At 41.4% G+C, this 22,892-nt stretch overlaps 6 protein-coding genes across 6 annotated transcripts; 1 reads left to right on the top strand and 5 right to left on the bottom strand.

The window, feature by feature from the left end:
- Positions 1–22: 22 nt before the first annotated feature.
- On the bottom strand, positions 23–1,113 carry LOC6569288. Its single transcript, XM_001995570.2, has 4 exons — positions 978–1,113; positions 697–829; positions 394–606; positions 23–323 (listed from the first exon to the last, which is right to left on the bottom strand). The coding sequence occupies exons 1-4, from the start codon at positions 978–980 to the stop codon at positions 94–96; spliced, it is 579 nt and encodes a 192-aa protein (XP_001995606.2). The 5' UTR covers positions 981–1,113; the 3' UTR covers positions 23–93.
- Positions 1,114–1,256: 143 nt separating this feature from the next.
- LOC6569287 lies at positions 1,257–2,138 on the bottom strand. Its single transcript, XM_001995569.1, has 2 exons — positions 1,946–2,138; positions 1,257–1,540 (listed from the first exon to the last, which is right to left on the bottom strand). Exons 1-2 carry the CDS (start codon positions 2,136–2,138, stop codon positions 1,257–1,259), a joined length of 477 nt encoding a protein of 158 aa, XP_001995605.1.
- A 983-nt stretch (positions 2,139–3,121) lies between these two features.
- LOC6569286 (ER degradation-enhancing alpha-mannosidase-like protein 2) lies at positions 3,122–7,021 on the bottom strand. Its single transcript, XM_001995568.3, has 3 exons — positions 6,770–7,021; positions 5,580–6,708; positions 3,122–5,442 (listed from the first exon to the last, which is right to left on the bottom strand). The coding sequence occupies exons 1-3, from the start codon at positions 6,883–6,885 to the stop codon at positions 3,700–3,702; spliced, it is 2,988 nt and encodes a 995-aa protein (XP_001995604.1). The 5' UTR covers positions 6,886–7,021; the 3' UTR covers positions 3,122–3,699.
- Positions 7,022–7,359: 338 nt separating this feature from the next.
- On the top strand, positions 7,360–11,449 carry LOC6569285 (WASH complex subunit 4). The gene is made up of 9 exons (XM_001995567.2): positions 7,360–7,424; positions 7,491–8,002; positions 8,112–8,333; positions 8,395–9,495; positions 9,547–9,808; positions 9,876–10,030; positions 10,201–10,627; positions 10,692–10,900; positions 10,967–11,449. The coding sequence occupies exons 1-9, from the start codon at positions 7,406–7,408 to the stop codon at positions 11,426–11,428; spliced, it is 3,369 nt and encodes a 1,122-aa protein (XP_001995603.2). The 5' UTR covers positions 7,360–7,405; the 3' UTR covers positions 11,429–11,449.
- Positions 11,450–11,494: 45 nt separating this feature from the next.
- Positions 11,495–14,513, bottom strand: LOC6569284 (peptidyl-prolyl cis-trans isomerase). Its single transcript, XM_001995566.2, has 2 exons — positions 14,224–14,513; positions 11,495–12,829 (listed from the first exon to the last, which is right to left on the bottom strand). Exons 1-2 carry the CDS (start codon positions 14,467–14,469, stop codon positions 12,404–12,406), a joined length of 672 nt encoding a protein of 223 aa, XP_001995602.2. The 5' UTR covers positions 14,470–14,513; the 3' UTR covers positions 11,495–12,403.
- An 879-nt stretch (positions 14,514–15,392) lies between these two features.
- Positions 15,393–22,849, bottom strand: LOC6569197 (chloride intracellular channel exc-4). The gene is made up of 4 exons (XM_001995565.2): positions 22,369–22,849; positions 16,217–16,726; positions 15,971–16,081; positions 15,393–15,884 (listed from the first exon to the last, which is right to left on the bottom strand). The coding sequence occupies exons 1-4, from the start codon at positions 22,459–22,461 to the stop codon at positions 15,807–15,809; spliced, it is 792 nt and encodes a 263-aa protein (XP_001995601.1). The 5' UTR covers positions 22,462–22,849; the 3' UTR covers positions 15,393–15,806.
- Between the last annotated feature and the right edge of the window lie 43 nt (positions 22,850–22,892).

Here is a 22,892-nt window from a genome sequence, read left to right as displayed (position 1 = left end):
CTAAAATTCAATACTTCGATGATTTAAAAAATTCATATTACAGTCTTTCGTTTATTACGGGGTATGCTTCAAATGTTCTTTAGAAAAACTAACTTAATTTGCAGACCCTGTTTCGGTAGCATTTCGGGCTGGTCCACTTGCATTAACAGAGCTTCTGTTTTGTTGCATAAACGTGATGAGCGCGTCTCGATGACGCTCCATTCCAAAGAATTCATAGATCTGCGCAAACCCAAAATATGCAATGACAGCAAACAAGACAACGCCAATCGTCAAACTGGCGATGCAGGCAAGAAATATTATGAGGATAACCGTCAACACGGTACCTACAATTAATGTGGATAATGATTATGGTGATGCGGTAATTGTTCTCAATAATATCATTTGGAATAATACCTTCAAGAACAAGGATGCCAGTAAATGTGACCGCCATTGTTATAATGCCAAAGCCGAAGATGATGAGCAGCGGCAAAAATAACACAAAACAGGCCGCAACAGCACAGATGGCAATGTCTGGATGTTGGAGGCACCAGGAAGCCGCCGCTTCGACCAGTTCCTTTCCACCCAATTCGCACATAATGCTATAGGCAATGCGGCGAAACTGCAGCCCTGTAGCATAGCATAGTAGCATAAATTTGAAATAAAAAGAAGTAAACATATAACATTGAATGTAAAGTGTGAAAAATGTCGGCGACTTACAAAGCTTTTGCATGGCTTGAAATACGCCATCCAACAGTTGTTCGCTATTCAAGGACAACGAACCCTTATCAGTGTCTTGTTTTCGATGGTTTTGGCTGCTTGCGTGCCTGTTCGTTGCCTCATTTGATTGGGTCTGTTAATAAGTGAATACGGTTGAAATCGACGGTAATTAGGGACAACAAATGTTATAAACAACAAAAAAACAATAACCAAACAAAAAAAATATGAACTTCGATTGTTCCGCTTCAAAGTTCATTTTACTGCTCTTTGACGATGCCTACCATATTCTCGCGGTATGGTGTATTTTGTGTATTAGTCAATTGTCGCACTAATGTCCATTTTACAATTCATTAGATTTTCACAGCGAATTTATGTATAATTTGAACAAATAATCCTGGCAAGAACGGCAGAAAAAGTAAACATTAGCTTCAATTGAGCTGCCAACTCGTTGCAAAACGCTGCGTTGCCACAATTCGAAAATTTAAATATGGACATATATAGTAAATATATTGTAAGCACTTTTTTAGTGGAAATGCACAGTTACTACTAACTTTATTTGATTAATGAAGTATGAATTTTAGGCCGTTAAATGGTGGCCGTTCAGTAATGCGCCCAGCTATAATCTGTTCGCCGTGTCTTGTCATACGGCAACGTCGCTTCGGTGCATGTATACAATTCAAATAGGTGGCAGCCTCCCGACACTGCAACGGTATCCACCCGTACACCTGCGACTCCAGCAGCGGATACTCCGTGAGCGGTTTACTGTTTCTGTGGCGCTGCGTCTGCGCCGCTGAAATCGGCTGTGGCTCACATTTGGCGTAAAATTTGCTAGTGATTGGATATACTGCAAGTAATAATAATATTTTTATGTACATATGTATAAATACTTTCAGCTCCTGTACACATTAAATTGAAGCGAGAAGTGATATTTGACTCATGAAAATGTTTCGTTAAGTTTTCAGCAATGGATGAGAAAGAGAGCGAATAATATTTTGAAATATATACGCAGCTCGCTCGCTCTCTTGTATTAAACTCAACTTGTAGGTGCGCTGATCATTCAAATGGTACAACTTTAAATACATGTATATTAAATAAATATATCTAGTAAATATGTATGTATGCAAACTTAAAATATGAGTATTTTTCAATTGTACCATTCGATAGAGCAGCATACACTTTCCAGTCGAGATTCGATCAACGGATCGGGAATTGCTTGGAATGTGACACACACACACGCACACATACACACCTTTGTTAGAGGGCACAAAAACTTCACAGATGCGTATGTGTTTGTTCGAATTGTCGATTAGTTCCTTTTCGAATGCGTAGGGCATTGGACGTGGATCTCCCTCGAAATGATCGCTGCTGTGCTGCTCGCCATCGGCATCGTCGTCGTCGTCGTCACCGCCGCCGCCATTCGCCAGTGCCGCCTTTGACTTCATGCCAGCCAGAACAACGTCTGCGGCGCGTAGCGTGCCTTCTGCTTCTGATTGGGATTTGTGGTGCTACAAGGACATCCGCCCGTTCTCCTTTCTTTCATTTATAAAACTTGAACTCATTTAACTTTTGCCATTGCTATTATTATTATTATTATTGTTGTTGCTGCTGATGTTCTTGTTCTCGTACTTGTTTCTGTTATTACCCATGCAGCCCATGACAGGCAATTTCGCCATATTACACACGCACCCACATCCAAACACACACACACATACACACATGCAAACAGACGCATACAAATGGCAGCCGGCAACTGCGGCGTGACCTACATACATATACAGACATACACACACATGCACACACACACACACATAGACACGCCAACGTCACCAGCAGCGCTGCCATTTATTATTTTTGCAATGGGCACAAAGCTGATCACCGTCATCATCATCATCATCATCATAATTATTGTTATCATGAATGCAAAAGTTTCCCTTTCGCTGTTTTCTTTTACTTTCGCTTACTTCACGTCATACTTGTTGTTGTTGTCCTTATTTTCCCGTTTCCACAAGCAAAACCAAACCGAACCCTTGAAGTATGCAGCAATTTCCGAAAATAAACTTATTGAACAAAGTAAAAGTGTTCGCGTGAAGAAGAAGACGCCCGACTACCAGTTATCCCGCAAAAAGGGTGACTACGTTTAATCGAGAGTAAGTGCGAGAGAGAGAGAGGGAGAGCAGAATATGGTGAAGCGAGTCTAAATATCAATTTGGTGTGCAGAGTCAGAGAGATGAGCAAGACAGAGTGAGAGAGAGAGAGAGAGTGGGTAAGGGAGAGGGAGTAGGATGACGGAAGAGTCTTCTAATTCCAATATGACTATTAACATAAATCACTTAAAATGAATGGGAACCAATACAAAAAGAGGGGAAAGAGTCTTATGGCTATAATATTAAGCCCATTAGTATTAAGCAGTAAAAAATCGCGGAAATCAGTATGCCTAACTTGAAAGGCTATAAATGGAGTAATTGTTATTTATTTCGGTTATAAACTAGACTAGACTAGATTAGCCATTTTGTACTGAGTACAGGGTATAATAAATGCCATTGCGTGCCGCCGCAGAAGGAGAAAGAACAGGAGCAGGAGCAGGAGCAGGCGCCGGAGCAGCAGCATAAATTGGAATTTAGTCGCAGGCCATTTTTCGATTTGATTGGATTGGAGTTGTGCAATCGTCATCGTCGACATCGTTGTCAATATTGAAAGCACTAAATACGCCAATTTAATCAGCAAACAGTCAATAAAATTAATTGCAAACCAAACGAAATGCGAAATGGGAAAAATGAACAGGAACTGGAACAGTTCTCGAGTTGAGGTACCAAGTACATTAGTATTAATATAATGAATATAAATTACATAGTGCCATGAGGAGAAATGGACTTTGTTTGGCATTCGCAGACAGAAAACAATTGGATTAGTATTATTCAGCTTAGCTTATGCATCGACACATATATAGGGTCATATATATATATCTAATATCTACAGATTCAGTCAGATGTGGCAGATGCTGAATTACATTGCCTCCGGATAATAGTCGCGATAGGCGAACGATTCGATATATTGGGGGCGACGGCAGCTGAACAGCTCGTAGGACAATTGCTTGTGGGCGTGCTTCTCGAGAGCTTTGCGCGTCTTCTCGAGCAGCACAGACTCATCAAATTTCACCCGTTGCACGGTCGTTTTGCGCAATATATTTTGCACAAATTGCGACCAGACGGAGCCCACATCCGGGGCCTTGGCTTGCTGATTATCCTGATCCTGCAACTGCGCCTGCGGCGGCTGCTGCGGCTGATGAGGCTGTTGACGTTGACGATGTCGATGATGTTTCGCTGTGGCTGTTTCGCTAATTGCTACCGGTGGCATTGCAACCGGCACAGGACTGGGATTGCCCGATGTTGTTGGTGGTGATGTTGAATCCGTGTTTGTGGTGCCAAGATCCTGCATGATTGTCTGCAGGCGATCAACCGTCTCCGACATGCGCTTGCGAAAGTCGACAATGCGTCGCGTATATTTGAACAGTTCCTGCTCCTCCGCCGGCTTCAATGGGGTAGTGAGCAGTTTACCCAACTCAGCGACACTGAGAAGCGGCAGAAATTGCTGTGTCGCCTGCTCCTCATTGGTGCCGTGCAGGTAAATGCGATGCACAAACTCCTGCATCGCCGTCGTATTCCTCATGGCCAGCACATAGTCTATGCGGGCCACATCAATCGCATTCCGTATCAGTTGGACATCGGAGGAGTTAAGGGTCTGATTGAGTGTGCTATTTGCTGGCAGTGTCTGCAGCTCGTCCAACGATTGATTGAGATTCTCGAGTATGATGGCCAAAAAGTTGCGCAACATGTCGCCATCGATTGGTGGTGGCACAATATCCAAGCCCAGGCGTCGGATCAGCTGCACATTGATCGTAAGCTGCTGTTCCAGCACGTAGAGCTGCCAGAGGGAGCGCATCTTGGACTCGTAGTCCTTTTGGGCAGCCACGCCCAGCACTGTGCTAATGTTGCCATCGTACAGCTGCAGGCCGCGTATGAAGGCGACGTCCATGGTGAAATTGGACATGAAGTTGAGCACAAACTGCAGCGTATCCTCGACACTGGCAAAGCTCTCGCGTCGCTGCCCAAAGAACTCATCCAGATCGCTGACGGTCAGCTGATTGCGGGCAACAGCCAGATTCTGCTGGGTCCGATTCAGTTCGCGCTCCTCGCGTATCCGCTCAAAATATTTAACGAGCATATCCGCCGCCGGCTGCTGGTACTCATCGAACACCTCAATATCGACGGCCGTTGTGAAGCTTGGCGTTGCCTGAGCGCTTCTCCCCTTATCGCGATCCCGTTCCGGTTCATTGGTATTCGACGTTGACTGCTCAAAGGAGGCTGCGAAGCTGGCGGTATCTTTGCTTGGATGACAGTCGGGCTTCCAGTTCTCCTGGGCAGCGACACGCTGTTTGCGACTGTGCTCGAAAAGCGCCTTGCCCGTAAAACTGGACACATCCAGCTGCGCAAAGATGTCCTCCTTGTAATTGTGGCAACAGTGCACCGCCGACATGTCCATGGGATGTGCCTCGGTATTGAAAATATAGGCGCCCGCCTGCACCACGCACACATTCTCCTCGGTGTCCAGCAGTTCGCCATGGCGATCGTCGCCATCGTTGTGCAGAAAATTGTTCTCGTCGAAGAGCAGATACAGATACTTGGTCGTCTCGGCCAGGAAGAACGATTCCATGCGGTTCTCCTTCTCGTGGGTGACCACATTGCGTATCTGCGAAGGCAAGCACAATCTCAATTAAAGCAACCAACTTTCAACCTTATCGGACAGACGTTGACAGAGAATCAGAAATAATAATCTTAATCTAATCTCGAACTGTAAACGAATAAAGTGAACTTTAAGTTGCTTACCGTCGCATAGCCGCACCTGGTTTTGGCACTGAACTCAATTGTTTCCAGCATGTGCTCGCCGAGCTCGAGAAGATATTGATTTTTGGTTGATCGATAGAGATACATGGCCGATTCGATGAGCTCGGGCCGGAGTGGATAAACCTCGCGATTGGGCGACGCCTCGCCGGCAGGAATGTTGAAGAACTCGGGCAGGAATCCGTACTTTTTCCACACACTAATGTAGCGCATCATGGTGCGCAAGGCTGGCTCGGTGTCGCCAACAATGCTGAGTATGCCCGGCCAGAAGGATTCGAGGGATTGGAAGACGGGCAGCGTCACATGTCCCTTGTTCATGCCCACCCACACATACCAGTCCTCCTTGCGCATATATTTATCGATCGGTGCACGCGCCTCCGCAAACAGTTCCATCAGCTCGGGCCGATTCAAAAGGATCGCCCCCTTCACCAGATACTCGAAGAGGGAATCAACGCCGGCACCGATGCCCGAATCGATTGCGGTCCATCGCCCACTCTGCACGTCGATGTGATTGCCAAAGAGGCCGATCGGCGAACGACGCTCCCAGAGTGCGTAGATCGCTTGCAGAGCCACCTCTTCGTAGATGCTGTTGCCAGTGAGGCGGCTCAGTGTGCCGAACTCAACGAGAAAGGTGCCGACACCGGCTGTGCACGTTATGGGCGTCTCTCCGCTGGGCACACCGTAGCGCAGATTGACGGTGCCATACGGCATCCCAGTGCTCGTGTCAAAGGCCGGCAACAGTCGACGGGCAACATCCTCGGCCATGCGCAACAGCGGCCCGGTGCATGGCCAGCCGGGCTCCACATCGATGCCGGCGCGACGCGACAGCAGATGTGCCGAAAGGAGGCCGCCAACAATCCGTATGTTCGTCTCAAAGACGGACACATTGATGTCCCTGTTGAAGTTCATCTTCTCGACGAGCAGTGTGTGCACACGCCGGAACTCGCTGAAGTTGCCCATGGTGGCCAATGTGTCCAGGGCATCGATCAGCGTCAGCGAATAGCTTCCCCACGTATCTTGGCCATCACAGGTCAACGGACGCAGCTCATCATAGTTGCCGGCATACCTCAGATAGCCATCGTACGCATGCTGAAACATGCGGCGTACATCCTCCCTAAAGCGCAAACAATGGGATTTGAAATCACGTATTTATAACGTTTATAATCATTGCTTACCGCAGCTCCAGTTTTCGCGTGGCTGAGTAGTGTTTTTGCGCAGCACCCTGCGTGGCCAGGCTGAGTAGAGTACAGAGGGTGACGATGATGTACAGGTTTTTGGCGACTTTTTTCATATTTTTGCGAAAGTTTGTTGCGCTCAATCCATGTACCCCTAATCAAATTATGAGCATTGTAACATTGTCCACATAGCCAGCAGAAGCAACGAGTGCGAATTGCGGTTCTGGCTACGTAGTCGCAAAACAAAGATCAGCTGATAGCTTTCTTTTATCGATATACCCAGTATATCGATGTTTCAGCCACACAACGCACCTATTTTTTTTTTTCATTACAAAAAATTTTTTTGCACTCTTTTTCTTGTTCGTTTTAGTGTGCGCAAAATACTTACTAATTATTTAGTCAGTCATTTCAGTTTTTCTGATATTATACTCCGATTGAAAAATTGAGTCCGAATCAAAATTGAATCTAGTATATTGAGGGCATACCCCTAATAACTTTCCAGTTTAATTTTAATCGATACACATATGTGAGTGCAAATGTATCGATATCGCTTTTAAAACTCGCCCATTTAAACGATGTCATCGCTATGTCTAATAACAAAGAGAGACCAAAACATTAGAATTTAACAATTACAAAATGAAACAAAATTCCTTATGTATGTAGATATGTGTGTATTTTTGCAAGAAACCACAGTGTAATTTTGTATGTCGCATATTCACAGCCATTTTCGCCGAAGACATCCTAAGGGATTATGGCACATTCATGGAGGAACACGATGATAAAATGAAACTGTTGCGAAATCAAATGCATAGCAACTGTTTTGATAATTGTCATAATTCATCTGTGGCACCGGCTATTGAGATAAATTACATGGACAACGACTTTATAATCGGCAACTGTATGAAACTGTCCGAAGCCGAGTTGCTGGCCAACAAGCCGCTCACAACTCTTGCCAATTTGTGTAATCAATGCAACGATTTGACCAAATCCGCACAACAACTGCAACTCAAATTTTTGAACGCAAACTCTCAAATAGAGATCCAACAAGTGTCGCAGGGGAGCACCAAAAATGTGGGACTGGAGTGCACTCTATTCCAAATGAGCGCCGCCATTGACTTCTTCTGTCAAGTGTATTTTCTGCTCGAGCGCGCCATTCTTGTACTCCAGAATATTTGGACACAAATCACATCCTTCGTATCCATATCTGTTGACATCCATGAAGCGTCCCTTTTTGTAAGTATCCTTCAACTGGCCACAACTGCAACTGCCAACGTAAACAAGCAGTAAACAAAACTAGATTCGATTTGCTTGCTTTAAACTGCTTGAGAATTTCTTGTTTCAGAATGTTTTCGATGCGATGGTTAAATTATTGGAACAGATTGTTGTCTTTAACGAGATCACCGAACAATCGAGCCTATCGAGCAAATGGTCCTTCTACAAAAAGTGGCTGCAGACGCTGGCCAAGAGCAATGCAACTTATGAGCATTGTACCAATTTCGAGATCAATGGCCTTCAAACATCGCTTGATGACATCGAATCAGTGATTTCTGGCAATGTATTTCGGGTAATTCAAATAGATATATATATATAATTTATAATTAATAATTATTTGTGTGCACGTATAGATACTCTTGGATAGCTTGCTGGATACGAAGAAACAGATGAATCTGAAGGATGCCAATGTCAATCTCATAACTCAACATTCCAATGCATACATTCGCATGCTGGTTGGCTCGATTGAGACGCATCAGCCGAACGAGTACAAGAATTATGAGGAGCCCAAGCATCTAATACGACTGACAGCATTCATTTGCGTGCTCCACAAGCTCGGCATTCTGCTGGATGGTAAACTATTGAGGAATGCCCTCGAGTCACTCGCAAGATATCAGCGTGTGCCCCTGAGCCGGATGGTTTATTGGTCGCCACACGCATTCATCGGGAAGCATGCGAAAACTCTGGTAAAGAGCCAGGATAAAGTGCAGGATTGCCTAAAGCAATATCACGCATCCATTGAGAAAATCAATGCCAACGATCTGAGAAGCTGTCGCCAGTTGGGCACCCACATTGCATTGTGGTCGATTAACATGCAGCGTGTCATTGCTGCTGGGCCCTTTGGCCAGCTGAAGTCCTTCTCGAAACTAATCCTACAGGGTCAGGGCTATGCCGATGATGTAAACGGTCTTATCGATGGCCTAATTAAGCGACACTTGGCGTTGGCATTGCCCATCACGAAAGCGACACTTTTCACAATCTGTAAACTGATGCAGTATTTGCAGATGTTGCAGCAAACCTTTGCATCGAATCAAATCATTTGCATGCGCTTCTTAAGCTCCTTGCTGCAATGGCAAAAGCAAAAGATACTCCATCTATTGCAATTGACCAAGAAGAGCATCGCTGATGTCAAGCAAATGGAGAGAAAAATGAGCATTCTATCGACGCTGAAGCTGTCGGAGAAATCCATTAAGGGCTATCCCTCAAAACGGCGTCTGACCATTCTAAATCTGGCGCTGAGCGAATTCCTGGGCAAAGAGCGCATCCTGCCGACCGATAAGCAAAAACTGCTCAAATCCATTTCGTTGCGAGCGAACAATCTGTGTCGCTACCAAGCCAACCTGCTCGGCCAGTTCGATTCGCCGACTCTGATCAACAATTACGATTCGGTGGCGCTATCCGATGTCGCCCTCAAGGAGTACGTGCAGCAGCAGCGCAATCCCTATTTACTGCAAGTAGGTGTTGCTAGTTATCAATATATATATATCTGTTAACAACCCGATTAGAATATGTTCGCAGCATGCAACAAGCTGGATAAGAATCTGGGCTTATTTAATCTGAGCAACGAGTGTCCCATGACCAGCACAAGGATCTTGGACGGGGAGCGGGACTTCCTATGTAATCATTTGGAGTACCTATTGCGCGTGGAGGCATTGTCACATCTCCTACTTAGCCAGGAGCAGCCATTCACCCAGCAGACGCTCGACTACAGAAACTGCATTCAAATGTCGGCAATTGAAGTTGCCGGCTCTTATAATATACTGAAAGGTTCGCCTTTAAGCTATTCATATATATATATATATATATATATATGTCAACTTGTATGTATTTGTAGATAACCTGGAAAACTATTTCACTGCAACGTTCTACAATTTAACGACCATCGCGCCACATGATTGGAAATCATACGAAAAGATGCGTCATTTGGCTAATAAACTTTTACAATTGCGACCAGTCGATGATTATTTGCCCAATCAAATAATCGATCAAGTAAGATACATATGTACAAGATATACGAGTATGTATATATAAGTGAGATTTATATATGTACATTGGCATGGACTTGGCTAACAAATCCGATTTCGAATCCTGTCCATATTTATATCCAATGTCTGCATCTGTATTTGTATATATTTATTAAATATTTTTCCTTCGAATAGGGCATCGATGTGCTGCAGATAATGCGGAATATACACACATTCGCCTCGACGTATGCGTACAACATGAATCTGCAACTGTTCGTGGAGATGGAGAGTCGGAACAAGCATCTCGATATTATTGGGACGCGGCACGTGGCCAATTCGGTGCAGACACATGGCACGGGCATTATAAACACAACCGTCAACTTCATCTATCAATTCTTGAGGCAAAAGTTCTACACGTTCTCAACGTTTCTGCACGACGAGCACATCAAGTCGCGACTCCTCAAGGAATACCGCCACCATGCCGAGCACAAGCATATTAAACCATATCAGTCGTATCCGTACGAAAGAGCCGAGAGCTTTATCAAGAAAATACGCAAATTGGGTGTCTCCAGCAATGGGGAGACATACATGGATCTATTCCGTAAAGTAATCACTCAAGTTGGTACGTCTGATTCTTCAGTTATAGTTCTTTATATTAAAAATATATCCCCATTTCTTCAACATAGGCAATGCTGTTGGCTATGTGCGTTTATTGCAATCGGGCAGTAAAAATGCCAACTTTCGAAGCCGTTCTTTCATGTGCAGATTTAACAGCAATTTCGGGCGATGCGAGGACAAAAGCCTGGAGGCAACAACCACGGGTTCCATTAGGGAATACGAGAAGAGTGTCGAGCATCTTAAGGAGTGTTATTCCGACTGCACCAATTACTTTAAGGTATTGAACAAAAGTGAACAGTTGAAATACAATGTATTATTTATTATTGATTGATTGACATTGCAGTTATTGATGCAAGGATTTCAACCATTTTTATGCAATCCACACAATCATCACTTGAGAACGTTCTTCCTCATAACGCCCGCCCTGATTATGAACTACATTGACTACCGGGTCAAGGAGAAGCTGAAAATGTATAAAAAGGATCAACCGAAATGTTCGCTGTTCGAGGACGGATTCGCCATTGGCCTAATCTATATACTCAACATGTTGAATCAACTGGGCGACTTCCATGAGCTCGGCTGGAGCCAGACAACCGCACAGCAGCTGGCTGCCGAGCGATTCAAGCTGAACGACATGTTGTCCACCAGCAGCAAGGACCAAAGCAATTCGCCACAGAAGCCGCACAACATCGACGAGAAACTACTGCAGACCGTCGCAATCACGGAGCGGCATGTGAACGCCTTTGAGCATGAATACAACTTACTTTATGCCACTTTAAGTAGCGCTGAAATCTTCTTCCAATAAATCCCTATTATCCAAATATTATATACATATTTAGCTTAAAAGAAAAGTATCAACTATAATTGTAGGTGTTTTTTCTAATTTCAGTTTATTAAGACGAAATTATGAAACTGTTGGTAAAAAAATGGATGAAAAACATCTTGTTATCGGCAATGTTGCTAAAGATTAGTTAACTGGTTTTACAATTGGTTAGACTACGTGTTAAGCAATTTGGGCAATTGTTGTAACGCAAGTTTCGAATAGTCGTCACGCACGTACCTACTTAGGTTAGATATAGATTAGGGGTTATATTCTATATTGTTGGGGCTTGCCAAGTAATAAAAGCACTGCGTGTGTGGTGTTTGTGTGTAAATGCATGAAAAATACAACAAGTTTGCGCTAGTTGAGCTTAGGAGCGCACAGGAGGTGAACAAACACTTAGGATTACTCTCACAATTAAAAAATGCTTGAATCAATCACTTTTTGTTTGGTTTGGTTTGGTTTCTTGCACCGACTGACGACGACGGAGCAATCTCTCTCCTCTCTTACAGATTACACAGATAGAGACGAAAATTAGCACATGCGGATTGGATTGGATTCGATTGCTTTTCTTTAACTTTCTTCTTTCATTCTTCCTCCCCTTCTTCTTCTTCTTGTTCTTATTCAGTGTGTTTTTAGAATCTTGTTAACAGAGTCGGTGTAGTAGTTAATTACATTCATACTCTTAAGGTACTACTGGGATTCCTCCATGTTGCATTGCATTGGAAACAAATCCGTAAAGTTGCGCATTGTGATTACGGAGGGGAGAGTAGAGAGAGTATAGAGTACAGAGTAGTATCGATAACATAAGATAAGAATGTCTATTGAAAATATGTATTGTATTTCATATTATTACAGTTATTGGTAAAAAAAAAAAAAAGTATATAGATTTTGTCTGAGAAAATGCGAACGGGTATTTTTGATTCGTCTTAACCAGAGAAGGAGTTGAGTTCAGCTATCTTAAAGTGCTCCGCAATCAGCGACCACAATCTTCTTTGTGGTCTTGCCCGACTGGGAACCGTAAGACTCGATCTGCTTGACAACATCCAAGCCCTCAACAACTTCGCCAAAGACAACGTGCTTGTTGTCCAACCAGGTGGTCTTCACGGTGCAAATGAAGAATTGCGATCCGTTGGTGTTGGGGCCAGCATTGGCCATCGACAGGATGCCGGAGCCAGTGTGCTTAAGGGTGAAATTCTCATCGGGGAACTTGTTGCCGTAGATCGACTTGCCGCCAGTGCCGTTGTGGTTGGTGAAATCGCCGCCCTGGCACATGAAGTTTGGAATGACGCGATGGAAACTGGAGCCCTTAAAGCCGAAGCCCTTCTCGCCGGTGCACAGAGCACGGAAATTCTCCGCCGTCTTCGGCACAACATCAGAGCGCAGCTGCAAATACAAATAAAAACCAAATGATTAATTCAAATTCTAAATAGAATAGAACAGGGCAGGGCACTGTAAAAATAAATAAAATATCAATTCCTAAATATTTCAAAATGCAAAATGCCAGTTTTCCAAAATCCATAATCAAAAGCAAAAAAAAAAAAGAATAAATAAATAAAACAAAAAAAATAACATCATTTATTAAAAACGATGATTCAAAATGGAATTTTGTTTATCTGAAAGTACTAATTTGTGTCTCACTATAAATGTGTATGTATGTTTGCATGTTTGCTTGTATATATATATATATATATATATATATATATATATATGTGTGTGTTTAAATACCGTGTACAATGACCGGAAAATTACCAAGACTGTGCACACATACATATGCAAATGTCAATATGAGAACACGCTACTCGCAGCACTCACTCACATCGCACCTAAACAAATACAAATGCACTACGATTTCGTTGCAACGGGAGAGAGAGACGCGAGGGGAGGCGAGTGGGTGACCGCTAATAGCAGATTTATAGATTTGACAATCGAAATTGACGTAAGCCCATTACATCATCAAATATAAAATAACCATTCATATTTAAAAGCTCGTTCCACAAAGTCAAACGGGTTTACTTAATTCTCAACACACACACGAATACATACATGCATGAACATACATACGTATGTATTCTATGGCAGGCAATTCGCCGTTAAGATGTTGAGGTTATGTTGGCGTGTATGAATTTGATTCGTGTATACACACACATACGCACAATGCCGGCATTTTTTGTGTATATGTATTTATATGTGTATACATTTTTTTTTAGTTGGAGCTCGTTACTTAGCATATATTTAACTTGGCAACTAAAAATATAAGCGGCGAACTTTAATTGTGCTATCTTTACACACATTCATACACATACACATCCACTTGTGTATGCGTAGGCATGCACACAGTCACAGACAGACATCTATGTATATGTGAATACACACATGCATTTTTTTTTAGGAGTATGTGTAGGTATGCGGTCAAATCTTAGGTGGCAAAATGGTAATTGCCACTTAAGGCAAATATACAAATTAAAGCACACATACATACACATGTTAGCAAATGTGCATTTATATATATTTAAACATATATATATATATATAAATGTAAATTAAATTAGACACAATATGCCAGAAAATAAAATGCAAGTTAATCACGTGTTAAATTTTTCAAGCGTACTATGGACTTGGTAGTGTGATTAATACACACGTGTATACTATATATACATACACAAATATATATGTACATATATAAGCTCATATGCAGAGATGCATTTACCTATGTTCATGCGCCGAATTATCCCGCAATGCAATCAAAAAAAAAAAACGGAAAAATAACTGCAACTTACCTCCATAATTATCCTACCAACCGGCTGGTTGTCGGCGGTCATGTCGAAGAATACTCTGGGTAAAGTACTCATTTTCGATCCTTTTGAATATTCGCGAACAAACTGAATTCCAAATTGCAACTGACCTCCGCTGCTTCCACTTCGAGCTGGGGTTATAGATTTTTTAAATAAAATGGCGGACCCAGCAGAGCGAAATGCCGCCGACTTGTGAATGTTGCGAATCAGAGTTGCACCTGAAAAGGCCATCGTGTAAGTGTGCTATGCGACACGAGGCGTTTGGAACCGTTTTATCATTGTTCCATTCCATGAGCCGTTGTTATATCACAATAAGGGAGCCATGAACAGTGAACCGGACTGGTTCCGATTTTTACATATTAATCACAATGAATGTGATATATTTAATAAATTCAAATTCTGAAAGTTATTAATTCGGGGAATTTTTATTAGAAAAAAAAATTTAAAAAAATAACTATCGGATAATTTGAATCAGTTTCAGCAGATAGCTTGAAACATGTTTCATTTCCATTTATATTGCCTATGCTTTGGACTTTGCATTAATTCATTTATTTATTTCGCAAATGTAAGATCTTCTGTATAAATTAACGTAATGAACCACAATTCCAATTATGTTGCTCAAGTAGCAAATATCTCTTATATATGCGAAATCAAATACATCGATTCGACTCACATTGGCATGCACCATAAGCACCATTGTTATCGAAATCTGATTTTATACCAGGGCTACATCGTCGAGCTATCGTTCTCGCAAATAATGCGCGATTCAAATGATTATTTGAAAATATATTTAATAACTGACTGAACATGAATATGGTTGATTGTTCTGCACGTAATAAACACAAACATGAATATGTATTTCAAATTGTTTTTGTTTTATTTATAATTTTTCACTTAATACAAAAAATACTCTTAATTTCCTCACATATTCTTTTTTTCTTGTTATGGTATTAAATAAAAATTAAAAGCAAACAAAATGGCAACTTGCGCCAGGTAGCAAAAAAAAAGAAGAAAAATAATAAAATTCTCTGAATAAAAGAAAACAACGCTATTTCTTTACATTGAAAAACAAAAGGGAATTGGTATCAATTGGTATTGGGGTGGGGCAGTGGAAGTTAAAGTTGAAGGATATACAAAGGACGACGATAAAAAGATTTTTCAATAGCTTTCGCAGCTGCAGCTTATGTATATCAAATACATACAGTTAATTAATTAATTAAACAAATATTACACGCACAGGCGGGCGATATAGTCAAAAAATGGGTTTAAATATAAATCAAATAATTGTATGCATAGCTCTTAAAGAAAGGCAACGGTGGCTGCTTAAAAAACACTTGCTTGTTATGTTCACGCGTATTTATATATGTAAGTGTATATGTATATATAGTAATTATATACGTAGTTATATTCTTTTGTATAGTTGTAGTTTTGTATGTTGTCATTCAAAGTTGTAGTTTCAAAAATAGCTGATAGTTTTCGTAGCTTTGTAAAGCTGTTGTTGTCACACAAACAAAAAAAAAAAAGATTGTATCATAATAATAATAATAACTGTGCATGGCTATAAAACTTTACTCCGAAATATCAATTGGAATGGATGTGGTAAACGTCGGCGTCTCCAGTTCCTCGTGCTTCTTCATTTTGAGACTCTGTGCGCCGTTGAAACGAAAAGGATGAGAGACGTTTAGCAAACTTTGCCACAATTGAATATTGAATTTCAAATCTCAAAGCTCACCTGTTGCAGCTTATAGTGATTGATAATGTCCTGATCGGCCGGGCACGATTGTGTGAATGCGTCCAGCTGATACATGTGGTACATATAACGCCACAGCGCCGTCAAGTGTGTCTGCAACGGGACGAACAGATCAACAGACAAAATCAGAATGCATTCGTTTAAATACACAAACACTCGAAATAAGTTGATAAGTTAACAGATGCAAGCAACTATAATTCGTTTTTGCATGTGCCGTTTGCTGCTTACCGGTATCTCAAAGTCGACAAAGTATTTGCCGGCAACGCGAATGTGCTGCAGACGTGGCATCAGCTCGCAGTCGAAGCAGCACATGGTGTCGCCGGTGAGGAAGCGTGTGTTGCGATTGGCCAAATGATCGTTGATCTTCTTCAGATGCGAGAGGAGCGCATTGTTCTTCGCATCGTCCTTCTTTACCAGCATCAGCTTCAATTTCACATACAGATTCTCAATCAGCGTGGCGACCTCCTTGTCCTGCACGAACAGATTGTAGCCGCCGGGTATGTTCTTCATGATGTGACGCTCGATTTTCTCGTTCTCCAATATGGCCAGGCCACTGTCGATCAGGATCGGTGGATGTGTCGCCTCGAAATTGGTCCGGAAATCGGGTGGCGGCTTCTGCATATCCACTGTGGTCACCTTCAGGCTAATCGTCTTCAGCTCCGCCAGCAAATACAGATCCATGAAGTACTCCTGACAGAACAGACATGCCCCCTTGCGCCGTCCATCGATGGTCGAGGCCTGCGTTAAACAAGCAGAAAAAAGAAGAATAAAATAAAACAAAATATGCCAAATTTTAATTGGTACATAATAAGCATGTTGTCATGTTCATGTGGGTCAAGTGGACCGACTATGATAGATACACGAGTATAATTATCTATACTAAATGCCAGTTAAGCGGCGATCGCGTGCCACGCATTTGACATGCGAATAAATCAAACTCAATAAAGTAAAAGCAAAATACAGTGCACGCTCGCCCAAGTCAACACAATGTGTGATATACATATACACGATATATGCAAGTATAAACAATATTCAAGTTATTGATATATCGTATGTGGGCGTGTGTTATTAACACAATTTACCAAATCCAAATCCAATTAATACGAAAATGTATTCGATTCATTTAATGGAGCGGCGACTGTAGCTTTAATCATGTGACATCATCACCAACACATCGCATTCACATCAAAGTCGCGTGATGCATTGTTGACGCACGCCGACGATATCGAATAGGTATCGAAAAGTGTTTAGTCGTGCTATCTAATAGCTCAGGAAGTTGTTCAAAGGCTGCGCCAAGTTCCTCTGCATGCCAGACACGCCTGCGTGGCATTTGACCACCAAAGATAGAGTGATGTCATCATCTTTTCTCCTTATCCCTCTCTCTGTCACTCTCTCTCTCTCTTGCTTGACTTGTTGATTCATCGACTGCCGGCAATAAGTCAAGTGTGTGTTAAATAAACGCATGTCATTGTGTTTGTGTGTGCGTATTAACACATTACAAAACAGTTGCTGCCTCTGCCTAAAATAGAAGTCTTGTAACAATCACCAATCGGTCAATCGGCTGATGAGTATTAGTAATCGTGGCTGCCTGTCAACCACTAATCGATTGATCGTAATCGCTTGCTTTAACATGTACGCATCAATTACATAGGCTTTTATGTTTAATTTTCTAATAAGAACAAATTAACATGCTTTTTGCATGCGACTGTCAATAAGCGTTAATAGCTTAATAGCCACACCACATCACATAATAGATACACACACCACATATATATATGCATGTATGTACATACAAATAAACTTTGGCCGCGCCCACGCCGCCCCTCATTAAGCACCATGCTTCATGCATGTGTGCGATCGAGTGGGGGAAGGGAGCGTCGTCACGGGTGCGTCGTCGCCACTCAAAGCATTTGACGTTTGAGCTTTAACGGTTCATTTTACATAGCGACAAAAATATTGCACATGTGTCTTTAGCCGCTTTAGCAGTCGGTGAATGCCCAGCAATGTTATTAACAGTTTGCTTGTACATATATAGTGATGCGAACATACATACATATGTACTTGCATACATATATAAATACAAGGCGATCACACATTAGTTTCATAAGTGACCTGATTATTTTCTCTCATACGTTTGACAGTGTTGACAATATTTGGCTACCAAACAAACAAAAAAAAGCTAGTTTCATTTAATAGGAATTGCATTGACATTAAATTGCCAGCACTAATACTTTTGAGACTTTGACATATGTGCAAATACGTACATGAATATGAATATCAACACACACACTCGTAACTGTAAATACCTTTGAATGTGTAAAAGAAAAATTGCTCAATGGCCGCAGCCATGTGAAATGTCAAAGTTCAATCGAATGCAACAGAAAAGCTCGAAAGATTGCAATTCGAATTGCCGTTCGAAAATAGAAATGATCATCCGAAACAAGCCAAAAAGCGGCAGCAGTTAGCAAATGTCAAGGCGCGCATCGCGGTTTGGTCATAATTGAAAATCATAAACGAAAAATACAAAGCAGTCACTGATCACCAGATCAGCAATAAAAACGTTCATTTTAAATACCACATAGACACAAGCATTTCATTTAGCTTGCAAATAAATTACTGATGTGTGCTGTTGGTTTGGGGTAGAAGAAGCAGCACCAGCAGCAGCAGCAGTCGCAAAAACTAAATGGCATCATTCACAGAAGCGAGACAAATCTATCGTATGATTAATCATCTATCTATCTCCCTCTCTCTCTCGCGTCGCTTCTATGGCTACATATGTCTGTACATGCATTTGTATGGAAATGTGTAGTTGGCGAAACATCTCCAACTAGTCTGTTTTATTCTTGATTTGTTGGTTTTACGAGGGGCAACGCATTCCAGCACAAATACAGAATAACAGCGTGATAAGATAAAACCTAAACATACAAAAAAAAAAAAAAAAAAAAAAAACACAGAAATTGTGAGTGCGGCAATCACAAATAAATATGAATATGTATATAAATATGTATGTATGTGTGATGCTCACAAATAGCTCTCATTTTTTAAGTTTCTTGTTATTTAAACATTTCTATTTGATACGGCAACAAAATGCATTTACATATTTTCTATTTCTGAGTGTTGCATAAGGTAAAAACGCTTATTAAGTTGTTCGGATTCCTAAAGATGGAATCGATGAAACCACTTTAAATATTTCCACTTTCAAATATGCCAGCTTTTTGGGTAGTATTTTTGGGGAATCGGCAACCCTGGTGCCGTATTTAAAAAATGAGGAGTTTATTTTTGGAACCGGTTTTGTGGCTGACAGCTGCAGCAGCACAATACATGCGGCATTATAACTAAAGTTGAGGGCGGGCTGCTGACGCTGAGATGTGTCAACCTTGGGAGCTTTCTTGCCTGTTTGCCTGCTTGCCCGGCCAACCCAACCATGTATCAACATGCTGCACACACCGTGGCACACACACACACACTCACACTCACATACATATCTTATCGAGCAGCAGCGGAAGCATTCGCCCCTAATAGAAAGAGCTCGAGCAACCCAACTCGACTGCCTCTGCAATGTGATGAAGTAATGTACAAAATAAAAATAAAAAAAGAGAAATAATAATAAAACATAATCAACGCTGAGTGGTGTGAGTGAGTGCTGCATGAAGTATGAAGAATAAAGTATGAAGGAGGAGGAGGGGAAGGAGGAGGAACGTGCGCTTCAAGAATGCTCGCTGGCTCGTATCTTGGCCTAAATTGGTAAATGGCTAATGGGTTTTTTTTTCTTCTGTTTTTTTTGTTGTTCTTCTTCTGCTCAAGTTACCCCTTCTTCCGAGCCTTCTCCGCGCGCTCAACGTCTTATTATTTACGACGACGCTTGTCAATTTAATTTGCCGAACTTTGTGACTTAATTGCTATTTTAGTTGCCAGCGCACAGATAAAGCACGGCGGGTGTTAAGCAATTTCTAAAATCAATTATCTTCCAGTGCGATATGTAATCAACACAAACACAAACGAAAGATGAACATCAACAGAAATAGATTCCGAAGCTCGTTTTTTGTGCTGTGTACTCGGCGATTTGTCAATGAAATACATATATACAAAACACACACACACACACAACACACAGAACTGCAACAACAACAAAGCTACTCTTGCATGCTTTGCTAAATGTCATGCTGTGGCACGCTGCAGATGGATGCGTGATATATGTATATATAATATATATATATATATATATATATATATATGCAGTTGTAATCATTTTTGAAACAACACACCTTAAAAATCTGCAAGGCAAAACAAAAGCAGCGAGTTAGTTTAGTTGTAGGATAGCTGTGTCTGCATCAAACCCTACACAACAATGAGCGCAGTTGTTGATGTTGTTGTCTTTGAGTGTGTGCCTATCCATGTGTGTGTGTGTGTGTGGGCGATGACTGTGTTCGGCTTTGGCCAAGGAGGCGGAAAACTGCACACGAGAAAAACCTGTTTAGCGTTCAATGATTGTGTTTTGTTAGTTTGTTGGACCTCGCTCGCCTCGTGAACGTAGTCAACACAAATTTGTTTTGTTTTTGTTGCTGATTGTTTGCTGCTGCTGCTGCCACTAGTTGGGAAGAGTGAATGCGGTTGTTGCTGCTGCTGTTGCTGCTTTCTTCGTCTATGCAACAGCAACAACAACACCAACAACAGCAACAAGTTGCCGCAATGTATTTGGGCGCAAAACCAAATTGAACTTTCACTTTTTAGCTTAAGCGTTTTGTTTGTACGTTTTAGGTTTATTGTTGTTTTCCTTTTGGTTGCAAATGGCATGTGTATGCTTGTGTATATATATATATATATATATATATATATATATATATATACATATACATATATATATGTATGTGTGTGCGTGCGTGTGCATTATGTCAAAAATGCCTCTGCTTCGTCGAGAGTGCATTGAGCTCAACAGGTGCGCTCACAGCCAATCATCCATCTTTCACTTTCTCTCATTCTCTCTCTCTCGCTCTTTGGTTACAACTGCATGCAGTTAGAGGTGGCATAAGTCATACTCCTTTAGTGTGTGTGTTTTTGGGGCGCGGCACAACGTGCAGGCGTGGCGCGAACTTATAGCCCTAATAATGATAATCAATGGTTGCCTTACTAATAGAATCAACAATCGAAACTGTACAAAGACAATTACCTGGCCAAACAAAAGGCGTTCGAGTTGAAGTGTTGTTTTCGTCTTGCTAAGCATGACGTAGGCGCCAAGAATGATCGAAATCACGCACACACACACACATAAACACGCACACGCACACGCACACAGAATGTGAGTGAAAATGTGCGAGTTGTCAAGCAATCACCTTCAATGTGATATGAGTTAAGTTAAGTTGGTTAATCTAACTACAAACTGCAAAAAATGGAAATGCATAAATATATTTTGCACCACAAATGCAAATTCAAATATGCACACGTGTGTTTCTCTCAGTGTGTGCGTGTGTGTGCGCCAAGAACTCAAAGAGGAGAGAGCCAGAGACAGCGAAAGAGAGCAAACCAGTTTTGCGATGCTTAGCTTAGAATCAACAACAACCACAACAACAACAACAAGAACAAACAAACGCAGAGCAAAGCCAATACAAAAGGGGGCGCGGGCAGCGTAAACTGTTGATGAACAGTGTTGCAAATTTCATTAATTTTCTTTTTTTACGCCTTTTCGAAACCTAAAAAACAAATATAATATATATATGTGGATGCAAGAGAAGATGTGTGTACCAATGTAAAAGCTAAAGCTATCAACATAATTAGCAAAGTGTCAATATTCATCAACACAACATTCAAAATGAAATAGAATTAAAAGAAACAACAACAACGTTTTGGCAAATTCAGACATATTATATCTAAACCTATCAATTAAATGTCTAAAACGGTATAGTGTGTAAAAAGCAATCTGAACGATCTTATTGTATTTGATAGAACGAAAGCAGCAAAATCTTAGGAATTTTTCCTTCTTTTCAAAACTAGCTTTTTTTCGTTCTGAATAGCTGGCAGAACCCATAACAAATAAATGAAATACGAATAATGAGCGTTATGCATAAATTTTGTATATTTCATTTGACACAAAAGTGGACAAACAAAAGATGAGGAACGACTCAGAAGAAGAAGAATGTGTGTCTCAGTGTGTACTACACACACACATGTGTGTGTGTGTGTGGCGTGTGTGTGTTGTGCTGTGTGAGCAGAGTTATTTGCAACTCAAAACAGCAGCATTTTCACTTTGTTGATGCACGGAAAATTAGCAAAAGCGCGCATAAAGAAATTTAACACAAATACAAATGCAGATGCATATGAATATGAATGAATATGGTTATGCATGTTGTGTGTGTGTGTGTGTGTATGGCACAGTGTTAACCCACCTTGATGATCAATTCGATCTCGGGCACATCAAATTTGCTGGTACCGTTAGACGACTCCTGCTGCGACTGTGTCTCAACATCGGCGGCTGACATGTTGTTTCTTTTGAACGCTTTTGCAAAGCTTTAGCTTTCTGTTAAAGAACTTAAAAATTCACGCTCTTTGCTTGCTGTTTCTTGTTTTTTTTTATTGTTTGCGTTATCGTTGCGTTGTCGTCGGTCGGCCGCGTGACGTGCGTACGTGTTTTTCTTTAGCTCTTCTTTAGTTGTGCCAATTTGGTATTTGGTAATATTCACACACGAACACAGAACACTAAATTCAATATGCACTGTACTTAGCACTCCAGTATGTGTAGATAGTGAGTATAAAAAAAAAATTATACGTTTGCTTTCCGTTGCAAGCGATTGCGGTGTGCTGCTGCTGTTTGCTATAGTTACAGTATAGAATAGTGTTCGATTCAATCCCATGGATTGTTCATAATACAATGTCATCGTCTTTAACATATCGATAGTTTGCAGAAAATGTA

The sequence above is a fragment of the Drosophila grimshawi genome, unplaced genomic scaffold (genome assembly GCF_018153295.1).
Source record: "Drosophila grimshawi isolate 15287-2541.00 unplaced genomic scaffold, ASM1815329v1 contig_848, whole genome shotgun sequence".
Taxonomy (NCBI): domain Eukaryota; kingdom Metazoa; phylum Arthropoda; class Insecta; order Diptera; family Drosophilidae; genus Drosophila; species Drosophila grimshawi.
Note: the sequence above shows the minus strand (reverse complement) of the source record. Positions and strands in the feature narration are given on the sequence as shown.